The following is a 21208-nucleotide window of genomic DNA, read 5'->3' on the forward strand; positions in this document are numbered from 1 at the left end:
TGTTTTGTGGAATAGAGTTTGGAGTTTAGATAAAGGGTTTGGAATTTAAATTTTTAATTTAGGGGTTATAAATGTTAAAATGAATTATTAAATATAAATGTTAAGACTTACTTATAAAGTTAAAGTTATAAAACTAAATAAATTTGAAAATTACAAATTGTGTTTAGATATAAAAGAGTTTATGATTTGGCATGTAGTTTAAGTATAGATTTTTAGTGTTTTGGAATATAATGTTTAAAAATGGTTTTTCTTAGCGTTAGAAAAATGCTATTATATGTTTTTGATAGTATTATTAAACCCGCTTAAATAATGTCTTTGGCGCTAAATTATAATTTTCTGCTAATTTTTGGCGGAATCAGTGATTTTATCTTCCCGCTCACTTTATTTTTAAAATAACATTAATTAAGTGTTATTTTAGATTTCACTCTATCATAGCGTTTATCTAATGCTATTATATAGTACGGAAATTTCAACCTCATCTACTACAACAGTTCAGTAAAACGTGCTATAACAATGTGCTATCAATGTGATGTTTTTTTGTAGTGAGAATAATAACGAAACATCAAAAGCTTTTTAACCAATATCCAAGACACACGTACGGGATCAGTCAACATCATCATCCACATGAGCACACGGTGTGTCAACCGCAGACTTAGCCAAACAATATAGTAACGAAATATGAAATCACGAGCTCCAGAATTTGATCCATGACCTGAATATTTCCAGAAGAGCGAACCAGACCGTGTTGATTGTCTACATCTTACTACGAGCTAGTTACAAGGCAACATATCAAATGCATTAAAGAGATCTCCATCCCTATTCTATTTTGGAGTAAAATATATAGTGAAGATGTAGATGCTCTAACATGTAACACAAATAGACCTAGACAAATAAAACAAGCGTCAAATCATATTCGAATTGAATCAAAAGCCAAACCGAAACAGAATCAAAACTGAATTGATATCCACAAATATTTGAATGATTCTTACTAGAGATGAAGCCAAAACTATTTTTTGATCGGTGTACTGGTGTAATGAGTATAAAGTTAGAAGTTATACAAATACATATATAAATTAATGAAAATACTATTTAAAAATAAATGGATAACTTTATTAGCTTTCCCATTGGTTCTTGTATCTTTGAAATCGAGAAAAAAATGAATACTTGAATATACAAAAAAAAATATATCTAATAATCATATTTAGTTTTGAATTACTAAATATTTTGAAATACAAAATATAAAATGAATTATCTGGAATATCTGATTTTTTCTAAAATATTTAAAATTATCTAAATCATCCAAAATAACCAAACATTATTTACTGAATTGGGATTTCAGTGAGTTGTGATTAAAATTTCAGCTATTAATTCCTTAATAAAAAAAAACTAATTGACCAAATCAATTCAGTTAGACAAATAAAGAAGTCAAGGATTTTTCAAGACTGTTTGACTATGATATCTTCAAATAAGATGTATTCAAATCTTTTTTTTTGTTTACCAAATCTTATTTATTAACTAACTATAGTTACGAATTAAAAGAAAATAAAAAAATGATGTAATAAAATTTAGGAAGATTTGTTATTTAATTATTTAGAATCTTTAATATTCACAATATTTTTTAAAAGATAAGAAAGAAAAAGTTATTCCTTAATTTAAACCATGATGGCGTAAATGTTACACTTCACTTGTCGCATTGCACTATATACTATTCACGCCTTTATTTTATTTTTTGAACTTAGTAAATTGCTTTTGATTTTTAAAAGTAATATCATAGTTTGGTGCGTCTCCAATCTACCCCGCAACTTGCGGTGATAAGTCAAAAAAAAAGATAGACACGTGTTCGATTGTGATTGATCCAACACTCACGGCCTTCAAATCTTATTGGTCGGTACACATCACCCGTTTATTCTGAAATATAATTATCACCCCTAAACTTCATCTGTAATCACATGAATGCCATTATAGGAACAGTCCTCATTTTAAATATTTTTTTCCTTTAATAAGGAACGATGACTAAAAGTATCAGATCAAAAAGTGCATCTATCATAAGTACGGTCGATCTTCCCCTTCCATTTAGCAGGACCCACACGAGTAAAGGACTGATATTACATAAATGCCATTAAATCACACCGTCAATCTTGGTTTCCACAATAACTTCAGTGGGCCGCGTGGTAGCTGATTTTGACATCAGTATGCGTTAAAAGGAAAGGTGATTTAAAAGGATTCATTTTAGTGTCATCCCCTTCCCCACTTCCAACCAAAACATAATCAAAAAAATTATATTAAAAAAAAAGAAAATTAAATATATTATTTTTTACCTTTCTCGAAAAACAAAGCCGTGTTGATATTTGGAGAAGAAAGAGAGATTAAAAGCTTTCATATGTTTCTCCTTCTCAACATATTTTCTCTCTCCTAAACCAAAAAAAAAAAACTGCGAAATTTTTTAAATGGAAGCATTCATGGATGAACTTTTGAACTTCTCTGTACCAGAAGACGAAGGAGCGCTCGCTCGTTCGCCCAAGAATATCGCTCGCCGGAAAACTGGATTACGACCAACGGAGTCCTTTGGTTTATTAAATCCCGACGACGACCTTGTAAGTTCCGTTCCTCTCGCAACCAATTAAAAATAAAAATAATATCCCGACCGTTTCGCATACGTTTACATGTTAGAAACGTTTGCCGGTGACTCGGCCGAGTCGTGTTGACTCGCCGCCGGGGAGGTTAGACGAGTTACGGCGTTTGGGTTGTTGACTCAGTCAGTTTCGGCCTTTTATTTATTGTTCTGTATCGCTATTGGTTAAGTGAACGTCATGTGTGGACGTTTCTTTTTGGCCGGTGTTGCAAAAGACGAGAATACCCTTGGTGTTCTTTTTTGGCTTTGGTTCAATAGTTTGTTGGAGGGGTGTTTTTGAGAATATACGTTTTTTAGGAGAGTCATTGTTTCGTGAGCTGTCCGCATTTAAATTTTCAACCATTTTTTTCGAATTTTGATAGCATACCTTTTTTGAAAATATTGTTTCTTTTTATTATATTATTATTATTCGATGCATCTCAATTATTTTTTTATTTTGACAACGAAATGACGTGAGTACCCTTGTATTTTGTAGGGAGAGGTTGAGGAAGAAGATTTGGAGTGGATATCGAACAAAGATGCTTTCCCTGTCATCGAAACATTCGTCGGGGTATTACCGTCGGAACATTTCATTGTCTCGTCGCCGGAGCGAGGAGTGACTGAAGGAAAACAGTTGAGTCCGGTGTCAGTACTTGAGACGAGTAGTCAGAACATATCTACTGTAACTACGACGACGACTACAACTACGACGACGACGACCACCACCTCCAACAACAGTAGCGCAAGTAACAGAAGCGTCCCGACGATGATTAGTTGCTGCGTTAAGTTCAATGCGCCCGTTAAGACAAGAAGCAAGCGTAGGAGGAGGGACGATTTGAGAATTTTGTGGTCAGGGAACGATGAGCAAGGAGGAGGAGGAGGATATAAGAGGAAGATGACGTCGGTTGCGGCGGCGGGTATGGGAAGGAAGTGTCAGCACTGTGGAGCGGATAAGACGCCGCAGTGGAGGGCGGGACCATCGGGACCGAAGACGCTGTGTAACGCGTGTGGCGTGAGGTACAAGTCAGGGAGGCTTGTTCCCGAGTATCGCCCTGCTAATAGCCCCACTTTCTCCCCCGAGTTTCATTCCAACTCTCACCGGAAGATTGTGGAGATGAGGAAGCATGTTATGCCCGGTGATGGTGGTGGTCGGAATGATTGTGGTTAGAAACTTGTTAGGATAATTTTCTTGTTCTTGAGTTTGTTCTAGGGTTTTGCAGTTGGAATTTAGTTTTTATTTTTATTTTTATTTTTTTTACCTTTTTAATTTGTGAAATTAGGGGTAATTATTAATTAGGAGATACTATGGTCAGTCAATGGAAGATTACTTTCTCATTTTACTCTTTATTTTGTGGTGATTCAAAAAATAGAAGAAAATATTAGTAAGTTTTTTTTTTGTAAACTAAAAATATTAGTAAGTTAATGTTGGATAATTTCATAAATTGACTCTTTTCAATGTCTTCTTGGTCCCAACCAAAAATTATTTCTTCTATGCGAGGCAATTTTAGGAATTTACTGCATGTCTTGATTAGGTGATTCACTGATTCTACTTTTGTCTTTAATTACTGACAGATTCTCTAAACATAACGTACCGATATGTTACTGAATAAATATGTATATGATATTTTTACTGTTTTGTACTTAAAAATATTATGAAGGATTATAAGGGCCAAATGTGATTTTATTTGTATTTTAGCACGTATAAAGAAATTGAGATTATATATGGGTGAGAATAAAAAAAGAAGAAGAAATGAACAAATTATCAACCACTTTCAACAACACAGCAAACCTACTAAAAGTCTGAGAAGTTGCATTAGCAAAACAATAAGGAACTATTTTGTTTCGGTTTCAAAACTATGTATTTCTACTTGATGTAAAAAAATGTATTTCTGCTGCTCCCTCCGTTCATATTTAACTTTTTTGCAAATATTTAATAAAATACATTAAATTTTAAAATTAAATATATAATTTTATGTATTTTTTTATTAACTCTACCCCAATAAAAGTTCAATTATGGAACACTTTCCGAAGATTACATTAATAAAAAAAAACAATGAGAAAATATAATTATTATTTTTAAAACATTTTATAATTCAATATGATCTACAACCTGTCCACTAACATAATTATGTTGCCATGGCTCATTACAAAACCGCATTAATCACAAATCATTGTCTATAACTTTGATATTGTTTATATAATAAACATAATCGTCAATTACATAGCTAATATCGTCATTATCACAAAAGCCACTAGTCTATTAAGTTTGATTTGTTTAAAGTCAGAAAGAAGATCGTCAATTACATAGTGAATATCGTCCCTTGTAATACAAGATTTATTTTGTTTGTTTGTAATACAAGATTCAGTTACTTTAGATTACAACAGAGTTAATTAACATCATCATCTCTAGAGACAAAACCTGATGATGTAACCATCTCCTAATTTGAATAATTTAATGTGATAATAAGGGAATTGAAAAAGGATTAGACAAGTAACGTATGATTGAGGCGTCAGCATGTGTGTGGAGTAGTAGTCACATGGGAGTTGATACTTAGCTAATATCAGTGCACATGCCTTTACTCTTCTTCCTCCTAATTCCACCAACTCCATTGTCTCCCTTCCACGCCATGAATTATATCATCATTTTTTCTATAATATATATCTTTTGAAAATGGGTTCCATTTTTGTGTAATATCCAATAATTCTATGTATCTACCATATTTTATTTCATTCTATATATGTTATTGTATTTTTCTCCTTTTTGAACCTTTTGGCTTTAAAATCCTTTTATATGCATCTAACATATTTTATCTTATTCTATAAGCAAAAAAAAAATTTTGTGATAAAAGAAGAGAAGATATTCAAGAAGCTTGCTCAAAAACATTTATCTTAAAAACATTAAGAAACAATCGGGCCGAACTGGTAGTGCATTATTTGTCATATGTGGACGTTAACCATATGGGTCCAATATGTAGCCTACATGCCAATGTGCAATTCCTACGGTTTATCACTAGTTTGGACTTTATACTTGTCTTATTTCAAAAATGAGAAATGTATTCAAATTAAAAGAACTCAAAAGTAATGATAATACGATGACTTTAGCGAGACTAACATGAACATCCAAACGCATACCTATACGTCTATACAAACTAAGCTCTCTATTGAGTGGTCACACTCTTCGCTAGATTCCTCGGCTGATCAACATTGTGACCTCTCAAAACAGTCAGATGATAAGCCAATAACTGCTCACAAAAAAAAAAAGCAGCAAAAAGTTTAACTTACCAAAAAAAAAAAAAAAAACAGAACATAAGAAATTAGATCGGATTGGTGTTTACCTGTAATGGCACTATATTAACAACAGGCTGTAAACAATCTTCCACTTGAGGAACCTCTATAGCTCTACAAGATCCACTCGAGCTCACAGACACTGCATCACCTTTTGAACACATCACTATTAACCTCCCTTTACGTGCGTGAAGCTGCTGAATCACGGACTGTTGTTTGCTGAAACAAGCATCCCGAGTGGCTATCACAGCGATGGGTAGATTCTCATCAACCAAAGCTAAAGGCCCGTGTTTCATCTCCCCTGCAAGTATCCCTTCGCTGTGCATAAGCGACACTTCTTTTACTTTCAACGCTCCTTCTAATGCTGTCGCGTAGTTGTATCCTCTCCCAAACACAAGCAGTGACTGCTCGTCTATCAACAGCTGCGCTAGATCCTTCATTTCCTCGTCTAGCTTTAGCACTTCCCTGACCTTATCTGCATTCAAATAATGGTATAAACTAAACACAAATTGCTTAAAGACAGTCTTGAGAAGAAGCCCTTTCAACTTACTCGGTAAGTCAAGTAGGCCATCAACTATAGCTTCCCGTCTCGTTTGGCTGGAGATTGTGTCACTTCCAATAGCTAGAGCTAGCATTACCATCACCACAATCTGACTTGTGTACGCCTGGTGAAACCAAAAGTTGTTTAAAACGTTAAATCTTGAAATATATATATATATATATATATATATATATTTTTTTTTTTTGAATTAACCGCAATGTCCGGCGACCTTGATCAACCGACTATTCTGTGGGCTCCTAGAAGTGCAATGTTAAATTATATGGTGGTCAACGGGATCGAACTGCGGATTCACCGTATTGGGATTATCTCTCAAGTGCCACTAGCCCAAAACCCGTTGGTTTATATATATATATATTCAGATATTCATTACCTTTGTACTTGCTACACCTATCTCAGCTCCTGCGTTAATATGGACACCACAGTGTGTTTTTCTAGCTATGGAGCTCCCAACGGTGTTAGTGATGCCGACACATAACGCACCGTTTTCCCTAGCATACTCCAAAGCAAGTAACGTATCTGCGGTTTCACCAGACTGACTCACAAACACCGCGGTGTCCTCTCTGTATATCGGACCTTGCCTGTCCCAGAGATCACTAGCAATCTCCATGCTCACTGGTATACCTATGGAAAAGAACTCAAGTTAAGCAGAGTCGAAACAACAAGATGGTTGTAGTAGCAATTATTACCAGAGAGTTCTTCAAGGATAGGTCTAGATGCAAGAGCGGCGTTGTAACTTGTCCCACACCCTATGAAAACTATACGCCTGCTCCGTCTTATGGTCTTTAAGTGATCTTTCAACCCACCTAAGAGGACTGTTTTGGGTTTGCGTGAACCGCCGCCACGTATAAGCCGTCCTCTCATCGTAGTAGTCAAAGATTCAGGCTGCTCGTGGATTTCTTTTTGCATGTAGTGATCATACTTGCCTTTGTTTATTTGCTCCACTTCCATCTCTAGTACTGATAAAGCACGTTCCACCGAAGCAGGTCTAGATGACCCATTACTCCTTTCGAACTCAAGTATTGACACGCCTCCATCCTGTTGATAAAAGTCCAATTGGTGAAGACATATAATAAGAATCTGCATAGGTTTGTACACACTAGACGTGACTACATTAATTATGAGTTATACCTTGAGATGAACAACTTCGCCATCTTCAATAACCAGCACTTTCTTGGTATGCTCAACAAGAGCGTGCGGGTCGCTTGAAAGGAAAAACTCCTTGGGATGTTCGTTCTTGGAAAGAAAGTGAGCATCTTTGAAACATGATTGTTGCTCTTGTCTTCTTGATCTAGCTCCTACAAAACCATGAAAAAAATAAATGTGAAATATACATTAGGTATGGAGCAAAACGAAAGAGAGACGCGTGGACTCACTTTAACGCCTAAAAGCAAAGGGCTACCACGCTTGCAGGCAACTAACTCGTTGGGATAATGCCAGCTTTTGAAAATAAGAGCATAGGCTCCCTCTAGATGTCTCATCACTTCAAACACAACTTCACAGAAGGTCACCGTCTGTTCACCTACAAAATGTCAAATGCTAAAAGGATAAATAAAAAAAAAACTACTTGAAAATTGAAATCATCATCACACCAAAACAATGCAATTTCTAAAATCTACAGAAGCATTTGTACCATCTTCATTAGCTTGGTCAAAGACAAATTTAGCAAGCTTGGGGATGACTTCGGTGTCAGTGTCGGAATCAAAGGTAAATCCATGCCTGAGTAATGTTTCTTTGAGGACCTGATAGTTGGTGATAACACCGTTGTGAACAACCAAGAAGTCGTGAGTAGGACCAGAGGACTGGGGATGACTGTTCCTGGAGATGGCTCACCGTGAGTAGCCCACCTCGTGTGTGCAATCCCCGCGTGGAAACTGAATACCTCCTCCAAGTTCAATTCTGTATTCGCAATCTCTGCAAAAATAAAAGAAACAAACAGATCAGATCACAAGAGAAGATGGAGAGTGAAAGACGTTACCTTGGTTGACGGAATTGACGAGTGATTCGATGTTGCCAGCCTGACGAAACACGAGGGGAGGAGGAGAGATGGAATTGTCGATGGCGATGCCTGCGGAATCGTAGCCACGGTACTCGAGTCGACGGAGGCCATTGAAGAGGACTTCCAGAATGTGTCGCCTCTCTTTGTTCGCGTGGTAATTCAGATACGCGAATATTCCACACATTCTCTTCTTTTGGTGTTTCAAGAGTTTTTCTTTTCTTTTCTTTTCTTTTTTTTTGGAATGAGAGGGAAGAAGAAGAAGACGAGGATCCGGGACGGTCGTTGTGATTGAGTCAGTGAGATTTTTCTAATTTTTGACTCAGATTGGGGGGGGGGGCTTACTTTGTAATTTGTCAATACCAAGTGCTGTTTTGGATGCTTTTGTCCTTTTTGACTTGTTGTTGTGTCAGAAATATGACGTGGCTGTATTTTATTGGATACATGTTTTATTTTTTATGAAGCGAATAGAGCCTATGCCTCCTTGCACGTGGACGTGGTGAAACATGGGATTTCTACTTTTCTACTCGATCTTTTGTTGTTGTCTTTCTATTATTCTAAAGGCCCAACAACCCAACGATTTCGGATAATATAGCTCATTCGTTAACAATTAAAATGCCATGCACAATATCTCCCACACGTCGATAAAGCCCACTAAACTCCTCTGCTGCTGTAAATCTCTCTGACAGACTAGCTCCTTCAAAGCCAAATCTGATTGGTTTTACTCCCTATAAATCCGAAATTGGCGTCACTGGGATAAGTAAAGACGCACTTGGTCTACAGACTTTCAATGTTATTTTCTCGATGATTATTATCATATCTTTTTTTTTTGTGGTTGTTTATAGTTTCTGCATTCAATCCTTTCACTTGAATACCAATTAAAATAAGGCAAGGTTAGAGTAAACACTAAAGCTTCAACATCAAATATATACAACGACAGGTTCTGCATCGAATAATAATACAATCTCCCCAAAGCAACTAAACAAGAGTTCAAATCTTTTTCAAATTGATTTAGTTATCCAAAATTCCAAATCATATCAAATTTGAGTAATAAAATAATCGTTTGTAAATAAAAAAATCATACAACATATTAGCATTTTGTATGCTAAACATCAAAATTTCTTTTAGCACTGGACATTACCAAAACAAACATGTATTGCATGTAAAAGGCAGATAGCGAATATATTAATTTACTGGTGCTTGATGTATTCACTTTAAAACACCAGTTTTACTTTATTTACATAATAACGTTTCATAGGTTTGAATTTGTTTACGTAGTTTAGTTCTGTAGTGTGAAGAAGTTTAGCTACAATCATTGATGAATTGAAAAGTTTGTTCTATGGCTTAAAATAAAATTAAAAAGGTAAACTGTAATAGGAGGAAGGGTTCGAACCGTCCACCTCAAAAAAATCTCTATCACAATAAGTGAATGGTTGGAACTTTTTTTCTACGCGTCCAGACCGAAACTGGTTCCTTTAGAGGAACATATTTTCCAAAGAGATTACTACTTGAAAAATGGAAGCGATGGTGAAGAAGTTGATGCAGAGTATGACATCTAGATCGTCAGGGAACATGAAGGACAAAGGTCTTAACAAGGAAAGGAGGTTCTTGAAGAACGGAAGCAAATTCTTGAAAGAACTTATCGCTGATTGTAACGGTAAATCTGTTCCTATACGTAGCTTTTCTTCTTCTCAGATCCTTCAAGCCACCAATAACTTCGATTCAAGTTGTCTTGTCAGACGTGAGTGGGACCACAAAGGGTATAAAGGTACCATCGAAGGTAAGTCTTACTTGATCAAGAGATACTTCGAGTATAGAGTTAAGGATCGCAGAGTTGGAGAGGCTTACAATGACATTGTCTTGTCTGCTAGGATGAGCAACCACAGCAACTTTCTCAGACTATTTGGAAGCTGTTTCGAGTTTAGTTTTCCGGTCTTTGTGTTTGAATACGCAGAACATGGAGTCCTTAATCATCGAGGACATATTATGGTTAACGGTCAAGAATCTGTATTGCCTTTGAGTCTAAGGTTGAAGATTGGAAAGGAGATTGCTTATGCAGTGACTTATCTTCACATGGCCTTCCCAAAGATCATTATTCATAGAGATATCAACCCAACCAACATTTTCTTGGACAAAAACTGGACCGCAAAGCTGTCCGACTTGTCCTATGCCATATCTCTCCCTGAGGGAAAATCAAGAATAAAAACTGATTCAGTGATGGGAAGAGTAGGGTACCTAGATCCATTATACTTGGCCACAAATTGTGTGACAGAGTACACAGATGTCTACAGCTTTGGAGTCTTCTTGATGGTTATTCTCACTGGCAGACCAGCTCTCCTCTCCACAAGATCTGATGGGAATCCCCAGTGTATCCTTAGCTATGTGAAAGGTTTATATGAGAACGGGAAGTTGGATGAACTAATTGATCCATTGATGATGGAAGACATGACAAATGGTCAAGTCCTGCAGCTGGAAGCGAGTATTACACTTGCTTTGAGATGCTGCGAGGAGAGAGATGAAGACCGACTGAAAATGATCCAAGTAGCTAAAGAACTCAAGGGGATTGAGAGAATAGAACAATCATTAGGTGCTAATATCTAAGTTTTAATGTGTTTTCTTAATAAGTATAAAAATACTAAAATATGTATTATTTTGGAAGAGAGAGAGTAATTCGGAACCATCGTTATAGTCTAGACTGTTTTTTGGAGAAATAATCATATCTTTTTTTGTTTGTGTTTGTTTATAGTTTCTGCATTCAACCCTTTCACTTGAATACAATAAATCATAAATAAGGCAAGGTTAGAGGAAACACTAATTAAAGCTTCAACATCAAATATATACAACGACAGATTCTGCATCGAATAATACAATCTTCCCAAAGCAAGTAAACAAGAGTTGTTGAATCTTATCTCAAATTGATTTCTTCGTAACCTAGACTTTATCCAATGGTACTACTAGGCACAGTCCAGCTCCCTTCATACGCGACATTGTCTCCACGATGCCTCTTCTTCATCGATGCAGCAGCAGACACCGAGCTCCCATTCGTGTTCGAAGTCAGAGAGCTTTCAACAGAACAGTTGGTCGTGATGTTGCTTTTGTGGTCTATTCCTACTACTTCAAGCTCGGACAAAGATGGCATCATCATCATCATCATCTTTGTTGAATCAAAGTACGGGGGGACTGTTGCTCCTTGAGAGCTGTTTGAGACTTTTATGGCTAGCTCCGATAGCTCTTCCCTAGCTGTCTCAAGCCCAGTATACATAGCAGCTTGCTCCTCAAAGGCCTTGCAAGCTTTCTCAAGAATCGACTGCAGGTACTTCCCTTGTGCCTCTATCCTTACCTGGAGTCTCCGTTGCACCTGCCCATGCTAAAAAATACCAATCAAAAGGTTTGCAACTTTAACAGTATAGCATGTTACAAAAGTTTATGACATGAAGAAAACTAACCTCCAACTGCTCGTGTAGTCTTCTTTGGACTTCCATCTGAGCGCGTAGAGCTTCAGTGACTTGGTAACTCCTGGTTGGCAAACAAATAAATAGGTTCATAAAATTGTAACTCGCTAACAAGTGGCAGCGGATAACAGTACGGAAAAAAAAGGAAGTGTAACAGTACTCGTTCTGTTCCTGAGCAGCCAGTTTCAATGATGAGGGTGAAGATGAACCTGTGTCCTGACTCTCCCCAACACAAGAAGCTGCAGCATCAAATTCACAGAATCAAAGGAAGTCAACGGAAATTTATTTAAAAGAAGGTCCCAAACGAAATGTTACTCTTTGTTCTCTCTTCTCTAAATCAAGTTTTATTTTTTCATATATATAATATTCTCAAACACCAGTGAACAAGAACAAAAGAGTCCCTTAGAGAGGCAGGCGTTGACAAACAAAGATAGAGAATAAAATACCATCCTTGTTGGAGTTATCAGTTGATTCTTTGCAAGCTTGCCTCCCTTGGCGAAATTTCTGTCAGAGCAAACACACATACAAAGGAGAGAAGCATAGCACTATCAAACACACCAAAATGGAGCCATTGCTGTTAACAAGATATAACTAAAGCTTAACTCCAGTCTTGCAAATCTCAGAGTCTAAAGTGCTGTATCTCAGTACCCAAAAAATAGCTCAACCACATAACTCTAGAGAAGTAAGCAGAGAGAAAGACCTGAAGATGAGATTTGAGGTGGTAGAGTGTGAGACCTTTCACTCCCATTGCCCTCATTAGAGTTTTGGGCGTCGCTTCTGCAAAAGGATTTGATTAAACACGTGTCGGTAACCCCAAATCTCTAATCCGAAACACACACAAACCCTAGAAACGAGTCCATCCACTAAATCAGCAACGAGAAGAAGAATAAAGGAGCCACCTTTCATTACTTAAGGTTAATAATCAGTAGAAAGGTACTCACTTTCGGGACCACCGAGTTCCGCGACGGCTTCAACGAACTTCTCGTGGAGCTCCGCCGTCCACCGGAGACGGGGTTTGGGATCGGTGGTCAACACCAAACAGGCGTCTCCGGGGAGATTAGTTCCGTCGAGAGGTCCATGGTACGCACCGCCGTCGAGAATCGCCGAGTACATTTTTCCAATTGCGCCGCCTATTTTCCCCCGGGAAAGTGAAGGAAAGTTTTTTTTAGGGGAAAGAGAAAAAAGTTGGGTGGTTGTTGAGGAATCGGATCCGGGTCAAACCCGGGTCAGCCTCCGGGTGTCTTAAGACAGCGACGAGACGGGTGGACAGATTTGGACGTACTCTCTCTCTCTCTCTCTCCGATATACGTGAACGTTAATGATTAAATTATTAACTAATCATTATTATTTTCTATATCATTTAATCCTTTGTTTAAATTTTTTATTAAAGGACGATATGATTAGTTTTGCTTTTATAAAGAATAGATAATTAACCCAAAAAAAACTTAAAAATGGCAACCAAAAGAACGACTGAAAACTGTAAATTACTCATTATCCAGCACATTTTACCCGGACCCTATGATCCGATCCGAAACCGATCTGAAACCGAACCAAAAATTTACAAATATTTTTTGAGTTTTGAATATTTTTACTCGAAAGAACCGAAACAAAAAAAATGTCCCGAATAGATTCAAACCGGAATAGATCCGACCCGAATAGATCTGACCCGATAAGAACTGATTTGTATCCGACTTAAAAATATGTATATCCAAAATTATGACTTTTATATTATTTTATGATTTAGTTGAAATATTTTTTGTTAATAATATTTGTTAATATTTTGTAACATTTTTAAATAACATGAAATTTTAAAATTTAGAGTTTAAAATGTTTTATTTTAATTATTAATAGTTTAATTTAATTTCTTTTGTAATAGTTTATTTTAACTATTATCAAGCCCTAATTAGACGCATATAAATACAAACGTACTCTAATCCAAATGCAATAATAAATTCTTCAAAACTGTCACCAAAAAAATCTTATAGTTAGATATATATATGTCTGTGTATATATTCAAAACAATAATATGTTAAAGTTAGCTATTAATATTTAATGATATGATGATATTTTTGATGAATATAATTTTTACAGGTTATTCAAACAAATATGTAAAATATTTATCAAATATAAAGCAAGCTGAACGAACATATTAACACACTTATATCGTAAAACATTTTTTTGTCATCTATATCATAAAACATTAGATTAACTTAAATCGCTGTAATATAGTTAAAAAATAAATTACCTCATTTCAGTTATAAATCATTAAAATCAAAATGAGATAAATTATTAGTATATAACACGGGTCAGAGTATAAAAACAACTAATATCAATTATGAACATATGAACCATTTAAACAATATGTTAAACTTTTAAATACAGAAGTTATAAAAATTATAATTTTCATTAAGAAAATGTTTTTCAACTTAAAATTTAGTTAATCCTTAAAACTGATAACTGATAGTAAGTTTTGCTTATCCTTACTTTTTATGCACACCTGCATAAATTCTAAATCCATTTAGGCAATCTAAAACCTGGAAAATGATAAATAACAAATCTAAAAAAGCAACATAAACATAAAAATGTGAAAATCAAACAGCAATGGGCAAAGCTTGAACCCATCCACCACTATTAATAAATTCGAGATTAACCAAACTTTGAACACTGAATCTACTCAGCTTCTTAACCCAGCTCACACGTCTCCCCGTATTCGATCCACTCCCATAGCATCCAATCTCTGCAAACGTCAGCTGAGATTCATGGCCCCTTAAGTGCCATGATTCCCAACCTTGGGGAACAACCACGTTGGTCAGGTCTGTATTGTAAAAGATCACTCGAGCGTAACTGCGCCACGGTCTGCCCAAGAAAGCCTTGCCCGATCCGTAAACGAGGCTGTCTATGAACACAAATCCGCTAGAGTCATATGGGTTGGTCCGTCCTTGAGCCGTTATGTAACCAGCTACACCCGGTTTTAGCGTCCCTCCTAGCACTTTTATCACGCATTTCTAGAACTCACCAATCATACAACTTTATTTAATAATAATTAATAAAAAACAATAGACCACGGTTACTTAGGACTAATGTCGAATTATTCGTTTGTTGGGATACAGAAATAGTAATATTCCCGAACTTTAGTTATCAATTTGATTTAACATCTCTGCTAGTCAGACCTCTACTGGTATTACTAGAACTAAAAACTCGCATGGTTATGTGAAGAGTCAGAATGTAACGAACCTTGTAAATAGATTGCCCGTTACCGAATATGAAATCAACGGCGCCTCGGATAGTGCAGCGGTGGAAGAAGTGTCGGCCATCAGCATCCCACAAGGTATCTTGAATTCCAGAAAATCCTACCGAGTAAAAAGCACATTTATCACCGTTGATCAACGCCGCCACGGCAGGGATCCTAGGGGTTTTGTTCACTTTCCCATTAATCGGGAAATTGTACGTATTCTGTAAATAATACAGAAAGGAAAAAAAGCATTCATCTATAGTAAAAAAAAACAAATAAATAAAAGAACAAGACAGAAGGAAAAAAAAACAAAAGTCACCGTACCACGAAAGTAAGGCTTTTAACGACGGTGTTATCGGCGACAGTAGCAAAGGTAGGGCTTTGCGCAACCGAGTCATGATCATTCCATTCAACTCTAGTTTGCCTCTTTCCAGCTCCAACTATTACTATGAACGGTTTATCATACGGTATTCTTATTTTCTCCCTAAGACATAAGATAAATCGTTACTAATCATTTTTTTTGCATATATGTAACTTCATTTCAAGTCAATGACATGTAACTATACTGACTTGTAAACGCCGGCTGCAACGTTGATGAAGAACCAATGGCGGTTGTTGACTGGGACCGAATCAATAGCTTTTTGTATCTTCGTGAAATTTCCATGGCCCGATTGTTCCACGTACACTTGTTGGTGGTACACTCTGTATGGTGTAGCTTCGATGATAAGGGGTAACCAAAAACAACAGAAAAGAGCGACGAAAAGTCGACGAGTTCCCATCAGATGATGTCAAAAACGTAAGAGACTGTGGAGTAGGGGGAAAGACAAATGAGAGTAGTGGAGGAAATGTATAATTTAACAAAGGCTGTGGGTTTAATGCTTTTTAATTTGTTAAATATTTTGATCAAGATTTATTACATTGTTTCCTTTTGATTACGATTGGAATCAAAGTAGAATTTACTTGAAACTGGCAAGTTTAGCTTTGTTTTGCGATTTGGTGATCAATTTTGGTTCTGCGTAAGATGTCATAAACCCAAAAAAGGAAGTTGTAATCTTTGTGATTGAGGTAACTATGAAGTTTGTGGTCGAGGCTTTGTATTCATCTGGAAGTTATTACAAAATTAAGAAAATAATAATAGTGAATTTTTGTTGTGGCAATTACACTAGATTGGCAGAAAATAAGACACATGAAATCAGGAATTAGTCATATACACAAAAATGAAGTTGTAATCGTGATATTCGGTAACTGTAAAACTAGTGATGGACACTTTACATTCACTTTGGAAACTATTATTAAGAAAATTAACACTCCATTCGTTCCAAAAAGATTATAGTTTTAGAGATGTCAAAAAGATTATAGATTTAAAGTTTTCATTTTACAAAAATAAAGTTACAATTCCTAAACTAACTCTACTTCAATATATAATTTACCAATTGTTTATATTTAGTAATTGTTTTAATTAATATAGACAAAATGAATTAAAATTATAAAATTATATTAAAAATAACAAATTACTATTTTTTGAAAACAAAATAAAAATCTCAAAACTACTCTATTGAGAGAGTAGCAATTTTTCTCACAGAAATTACAACAGATTGCTAGGAATTTTGGAATTAGTCATACACTAGGCGACTCTACCAACTGGTCACTCGGTTTAAGAAAATATTATATATGTAATATATCTTAGGGAGTGATTCAAAAAATATAATATAACTTAGGGATCTCTAGCTAATTTAGGTGGTATATAATCATACCAAGGACTACGTGAATGCCTCTGAAGCCCTAAGAGTATAGGGTTCCGCCTTTGTAAAAGACCCGTTATAAGATCGGATAAATGGTCGATCGGCTAAGTTTCTTTACAAAGGTGATTCAGAAAGTTCTTATCGAACCATGTTAACAACTTTGCGTCATATGTGAGATATCAAGTTGCAGACTACCTGATCTTCAAAAAAAAAGTTGCAGACTACCCAAACAATAATCATGAAGCTATATGAGTACGGTGATGAGGTTATGGTGGAGTTCGAGAGGCCACCAAAAATACTTAATACAATACATAGTCTGATCGATGCATCATGTCATTAGTGCGTGTGTGTGAGACAGATAAGCTACTTGAAAATATGTGAATGTATAAATTAGTCTATGTTACCCTTTTCGCTCTGACTGAGTCCAAACATTTGAAACTTTTATTTCAACACTTCTTCCTTGTGTTCTTCGTTTATGTTTCTCTCTTAGAATTTGTTTCCCATCCCGACTGCTAAGTTATTACTTCCTACAGAGGTGAGACCTGAAAGAAACGGCCTGGTATGAGTAGACCCGAATAAAAAAATATATAGAAAACAGATCAATGATTTCTTTTTGGATAAAATCAACGATTCAGAAGACAAAATGTGGTTTTCAAAGCCTCAATGCATTTGTGTGGCAGCATTTAAGAATCAAAATAAGCTTATTAGGTTTTTTTTCTGGGCAGCATGTCTTGGGGCTGGTGATAGGAATACGCCGAAGGTACCATCATTACATGGACCAACTGAATGGTTTCATCTGTACATAAAGTGTTTTGCACCGAGATTGTCTTCCATTTTGACTTCCAGTCTAATCAATGGGGGATAGGAGAAGCCGGGGTATTCCAACTTGTTTAGGTCTCTTGTTCAAGAGTCAAGACAAACACTAAATTTGAAGTAGACTAAGAAGCATCTTGAGAATGGGAGTCCAGAGACGAAGAAGACAATCCGGTAACGGATGAAGTTTGTGATGAGATCTGATCTCTTTTACTTGTGCAATTTGTGTGTGTGTTTGTTTGTTTATTTGTGTAAGCAACAAGGTTTTAACAAAAACTAATCTCAGAGGAAAAGTTAACTAAAATCTTTAAATAAAACACAAGGAAGTGAGACGACCATAAACAGAGAAGTGAAGATTGAGACTAATACAAGAGTCTAGAGAATTGAGAACATGCATGCTCCTATATATGTGTAATTGTAATACATTTTTTGTTGTTATTCATCACTTACTATTATAGATTTCATAAACAGATTTCATATCCGTGAACAAAACTTTGTGTGGATCTGCGCATGTTACTCTGTTCCTGTCTTTATTGACCAGATTACGAACAGATTTTTGCTTACAGGACACCAGTGACATACTTTTTTTTCCGAACAGACCAGTGACAAATACATCTATATTATTAAAGCAGAATCCTAGGATTCTGCCCCTGAATTTTCCAGAAATTTACAAAACATACCACTTCCTTTTTTTTTTAAATACCTTTAATAATTTACAGAAATTTAAAACACAATCGAATATCATGTCCATCAAAAGAAAACAGTCCAATATCTTAAATATATGGTCCATCGAAAACTTAAAACCATTTCCAATATGTTTACTAACCCATGACTCTCCCAAGTAATCTAATAATAATGTGTACAATCTGTACAATCTGTTCAATCTGTTTTTTTCTCCAACAAACCAATTTGTTTGACGAAAATGAACATGTTTGCTTTGTAAACATTCCTCCCAACATCCTTATATAATCCTGCAAAGAAAATTCGAGTAACACATTTATAGTATATACTCAATGCCATTGACAATCAACTAACACATTTACACATCGACTAATACTACAACATCTTTCAATAAACCAAACAATATGAATAACAAATAATATTTAGAAACTCAAACATTTTCGGGAGCAGATCAAAAGAAATCATTGAATATTATTTTTAGATTGCTACAACAACAAATTCAAAAATAACATATAGAAATAAGATTTTCCAATTTAACTAAATTAATTCAAAAGATAGTATATAGAAACAGAATTATCCTGATTTCCTAAATTAACCTCATGATCACACATAGAATATCTATACTATTAAAGCAGGATCCTATTGGTTTTTTTACTAAAACTACCTCTTTCTTTAATATCATTGCATATTTCATTAAGTGCAATCAAGTAATATTAATAACACATCTATATTGGGTCATTTTTTTAAAATCCAGCCCATTGCCCACATCATCTCTTTTGGGCCATTTGGACCGATTAACAAATCAGATTCAGTTTTTATTTTTCTCGGATCGGGTTCGAGTTGGATCTTTCCGGGTCCGGGTGGGTTCGGTTCTCATGCATAAGAACCTGAAAAATAACCAAATAACCAAAATATCTAAAACGGGTTCGGTTATTTATACTCAGAGTAACCAATGTATCTGATTCGGTTCAAATTTTTTGTATCCAAATTACTTAAAAGTAACCGAAAGTAACCAAAAATATCATTGTATACAGTTTTTTGGGTAAAATTTTATCCAAACTATCATATTTTATCCAAAAATACTCAAAAGTACTAAAAATAACTATTATAGTTAACTTATGATATTAATTTAAAATATTAAAATAATTATAAATATAATTATAACATATATTTTTAGATATATATTCACATTTCGGGTATCTTCGGGTACTCATTTGGTTCTCGGTTCGGATCGGGTTCGGATCGGTTCTTCGATATAGCAATTTAGAATTCATTCGGATATTTACCCCGGGTCTGATCGGTTTCGGTAGCCTGATTTTTGGGTCGATTTTGGGTTGGTTTCTTCGGGTACGGATATTGTGATCAGGCCTATACTCATTTAAAATGAAACACGATAAAGAAAGATAAAAAACTTAAGTCTTTTATAAAAAAACAAATATATGAAAATATGATATTTATTAAATATTTGTCAATTTAAAAAAAAATAAAGGAAAATAAACCCGCGCTTTAAAAGCGCGGGTCAAATCTAGTAAATGTCTTAATTCATATAAAACAAAAGCGTGGACAATAATAAGTACTAGATTTTGACCCGCCCTTTTAAGGGCGGGTATATTTTTTGTTGGAAAATTATTTTACGTAATAAAAGTTATGATTTTTGATAAATTATTTATTTTTAATTTTTATGAAATTTATCTTCAATTTACTTATATAACTTATTTTTTCTTTTCAATATGACTAAATTTTAGAAGACTCTAAATAATTATAACCCGTAATATGATTTTATATATTTAAACCAAAGTTAAACTTATTTTACACTGATTTTTTAATTTAAATAAAATATTTGATATCTTCAACACTCTTGTATTGAAAAATTCATTTGTGCGTTTCAAAACATTTTCTATAATTTTATTAAATTTAGTTTATGTGATTTAGTTTTTATTTTAAATGAAATTATTTTTTAAGGAGTTAAGATAATTTAGACTCATATTATGATTTTGTTGATTTAATCATTTGTTATTTCAACTTCATTTTATTTTGAAGTTTCATTTAATAAATGCTTTCAAATAATTAATAATTAGATTTTGATCCGCGCTTTGTGAATTAGTATTAGTTGATTGTTGAACATTATTGTAAATATTAAAGCATATAATTTTTTACAATTATATAAATTATAAATTAGTTTATTTCAAATTTCGCATGTATATCTTTTATGTAAATCTTTAGGTCTGTGCATTTTATTTGAATCCAAAACACGAACCGAAACCAAAAATATAGATACGGTTTGGATCCACTAAAATACTTATTGGTTATTTTAAGACCCGTAAATTTTGGGTCTGATTCGGATCATACGTGAGACCCATCAGATATCCAAAGTACTCATTTTTTTACAAAAGTTAGAATAGTATCCCTTATATATTAATTGAGGAACATTACAACATTTGAATGTAGTCACGTATCATCACCACGATGATTTTCGGAATTCTAAGAAAAATATGTTGGTCCATCTAAATATATATTATTATTATTATAAAATTAAATATCAAATTGATTAATAATGCATAAAAAATATTCTTCGTTCTTTTTCTTAAACAGAAGCTACATAATTATTTAATATGAGTAACATATATATATATATATATATATATATATATATATATATATATGACAATTAATAATTTTGAATAATAAATATTTGATAATAATTTTGCATTCTCCATCTTTTTTGTTTAATTTGTGATGTTAAAAAATTTAAACAATCACATTAAATATATAATAATTATATGTTATATTTGAATTTTTAAAACAACTATAAATTATTAAAACTGTTAAAATCTTTT

The 21208-nt window shown here is 34.5% G+C and overlaps 5 protein-coding genes across 6 annotated transcripts; 2 read left to right on the plus strand and 3 right to left on the minus strand.

Annotated features, from left to right (window-relative positions):
- The first annotated feature begins 2258 nt into the window (after positions 1–2258).
- LOC108856343 (GATA transcription factor 1) lies at positions 2259–3946 on the plus strand. The gene is made up of 2 exons (XM_018630117.2): positions 2259–2594; positions 3108–3946. Exons 1-2 carry the CDS (start codon positions 2448–2450, stop codon positions 3777–3779), a joined length of 819 nt encoding a protein of 272 aa, XP_018485619.1. The 5' UTR covers positions 2259–2447; the 3' UTR covers positions 3780–3946.
- A 1701-nt stretch (positions 3947–5647) lies between these two features.
- On the minus strand, positions 5648–8782 carry LOC108856294 (glutamine--fructose-6-phosphate aminotransferase [isomerizing] 1). The gene is given in 11 exon segments (XM_018630063.2): positions 5648–5853; positions 5947–6371; positions 6447–6561; positions 6829–7079; positions 7145–7493; positions 7587–7720; positions 7723–7753; positions 7832–7977; positions 8089–8274; positions 8277–8369; positions 8434–8782. Coding segments are annotated over 11 exon segments (2019 nt in total). The 5' UTR covers positions 8639–8782; the 3' UTR covers positions 5648–5769.
- Positions 8783–9851: 1069 nt separating this feature from the next.
- Positions 9852–11149, plus strand: LOC130502002 (non-functional pseudokinase ZRK2-like). Its single transcript, XM_056996810.1, has one exon. It carries the CDS (start codon positions 9967–9969, stop codon positions 11050–11052), a length of 1086 nt encoding a protein of 361 aa, XP_056852790.1. The 5' UTR covers positions 9852–9966; the 3' UTR covers positions 11053–11149.
- Positions 11150–11250: 101 nt separating this feature from the next.
- On the minus strand, positions 11251–13164 carry LOC130502004 (protein PHR1-LIKE 2-like). Of its 2 annotated transcripts, none has more exons than XM_056996811.1 (6): positions 12845–13164; positions 12604–12680; positions 12350–12407; positions 12064–12142; positions 11898–11967; positions 11251–11818 (listed from the first exon to the last, which is right to left on the minus strand). In XM_056996811.1, the coding sequence occupies exons 1-6, from the start codon at positions 13014–13016 to the stop codon at positions 11390–11392; spliced, it is 885 nt and encodes a 294-aa protein (XP_056852791.1). In that variant the 5' UTR covers positions 13017–13164; the 3' UTR covers positions 11251–11389. The 2 variants fall into 2 exon arrangements, with proteins under 2 accessions (XP_056852791.1, XP_056852792.1); XM_056996812.1 differs by having other exon boundaries at positions 11251–11809; positions 12845–13159.
- Positions 13165–14494: 1330 nt separating this feature from the next.
- LOC130502000 (probable pectinesterase 29) lies at positions 14495–16481 on the minus strand. Its single transcript, XM_056996808.1, has 4 exons — positions 15706–16481; positions 15460–15619; positions 15138–15356; positions 14495–14908 (listed from the first exon to the last, which is right to left on the minus strand). The coding sequence occupies exons 1-4, from the start codon at positions 15912–15914 to the stop codon at positions 14495–14497; spliced, it is 1002 nt and encodes a 333-aa protein (XP_056852788.1). The 5' UTR covers positions 15915–16481.
- Positions 16482–21208: the final 4727 nt, after the last annotated feature.

This window comes from Raphanus sativus, unplaced genomic scaffold (genome assembly GCF_000801105.2).
Source record: "Raphanus sativus cultivar WK10039 unplaced genomic scaffold, ASM80110v3 Scaffold0372, whole genome shotgun sequence".
NCBI classification, from domain to species: domain Eukaryota; kingdom Viridiplantae; phylum Streptophyta; class Magnoliopsida; order Brassicales; family Brassicaceae; genus Raphanus; species Raphanus sativus.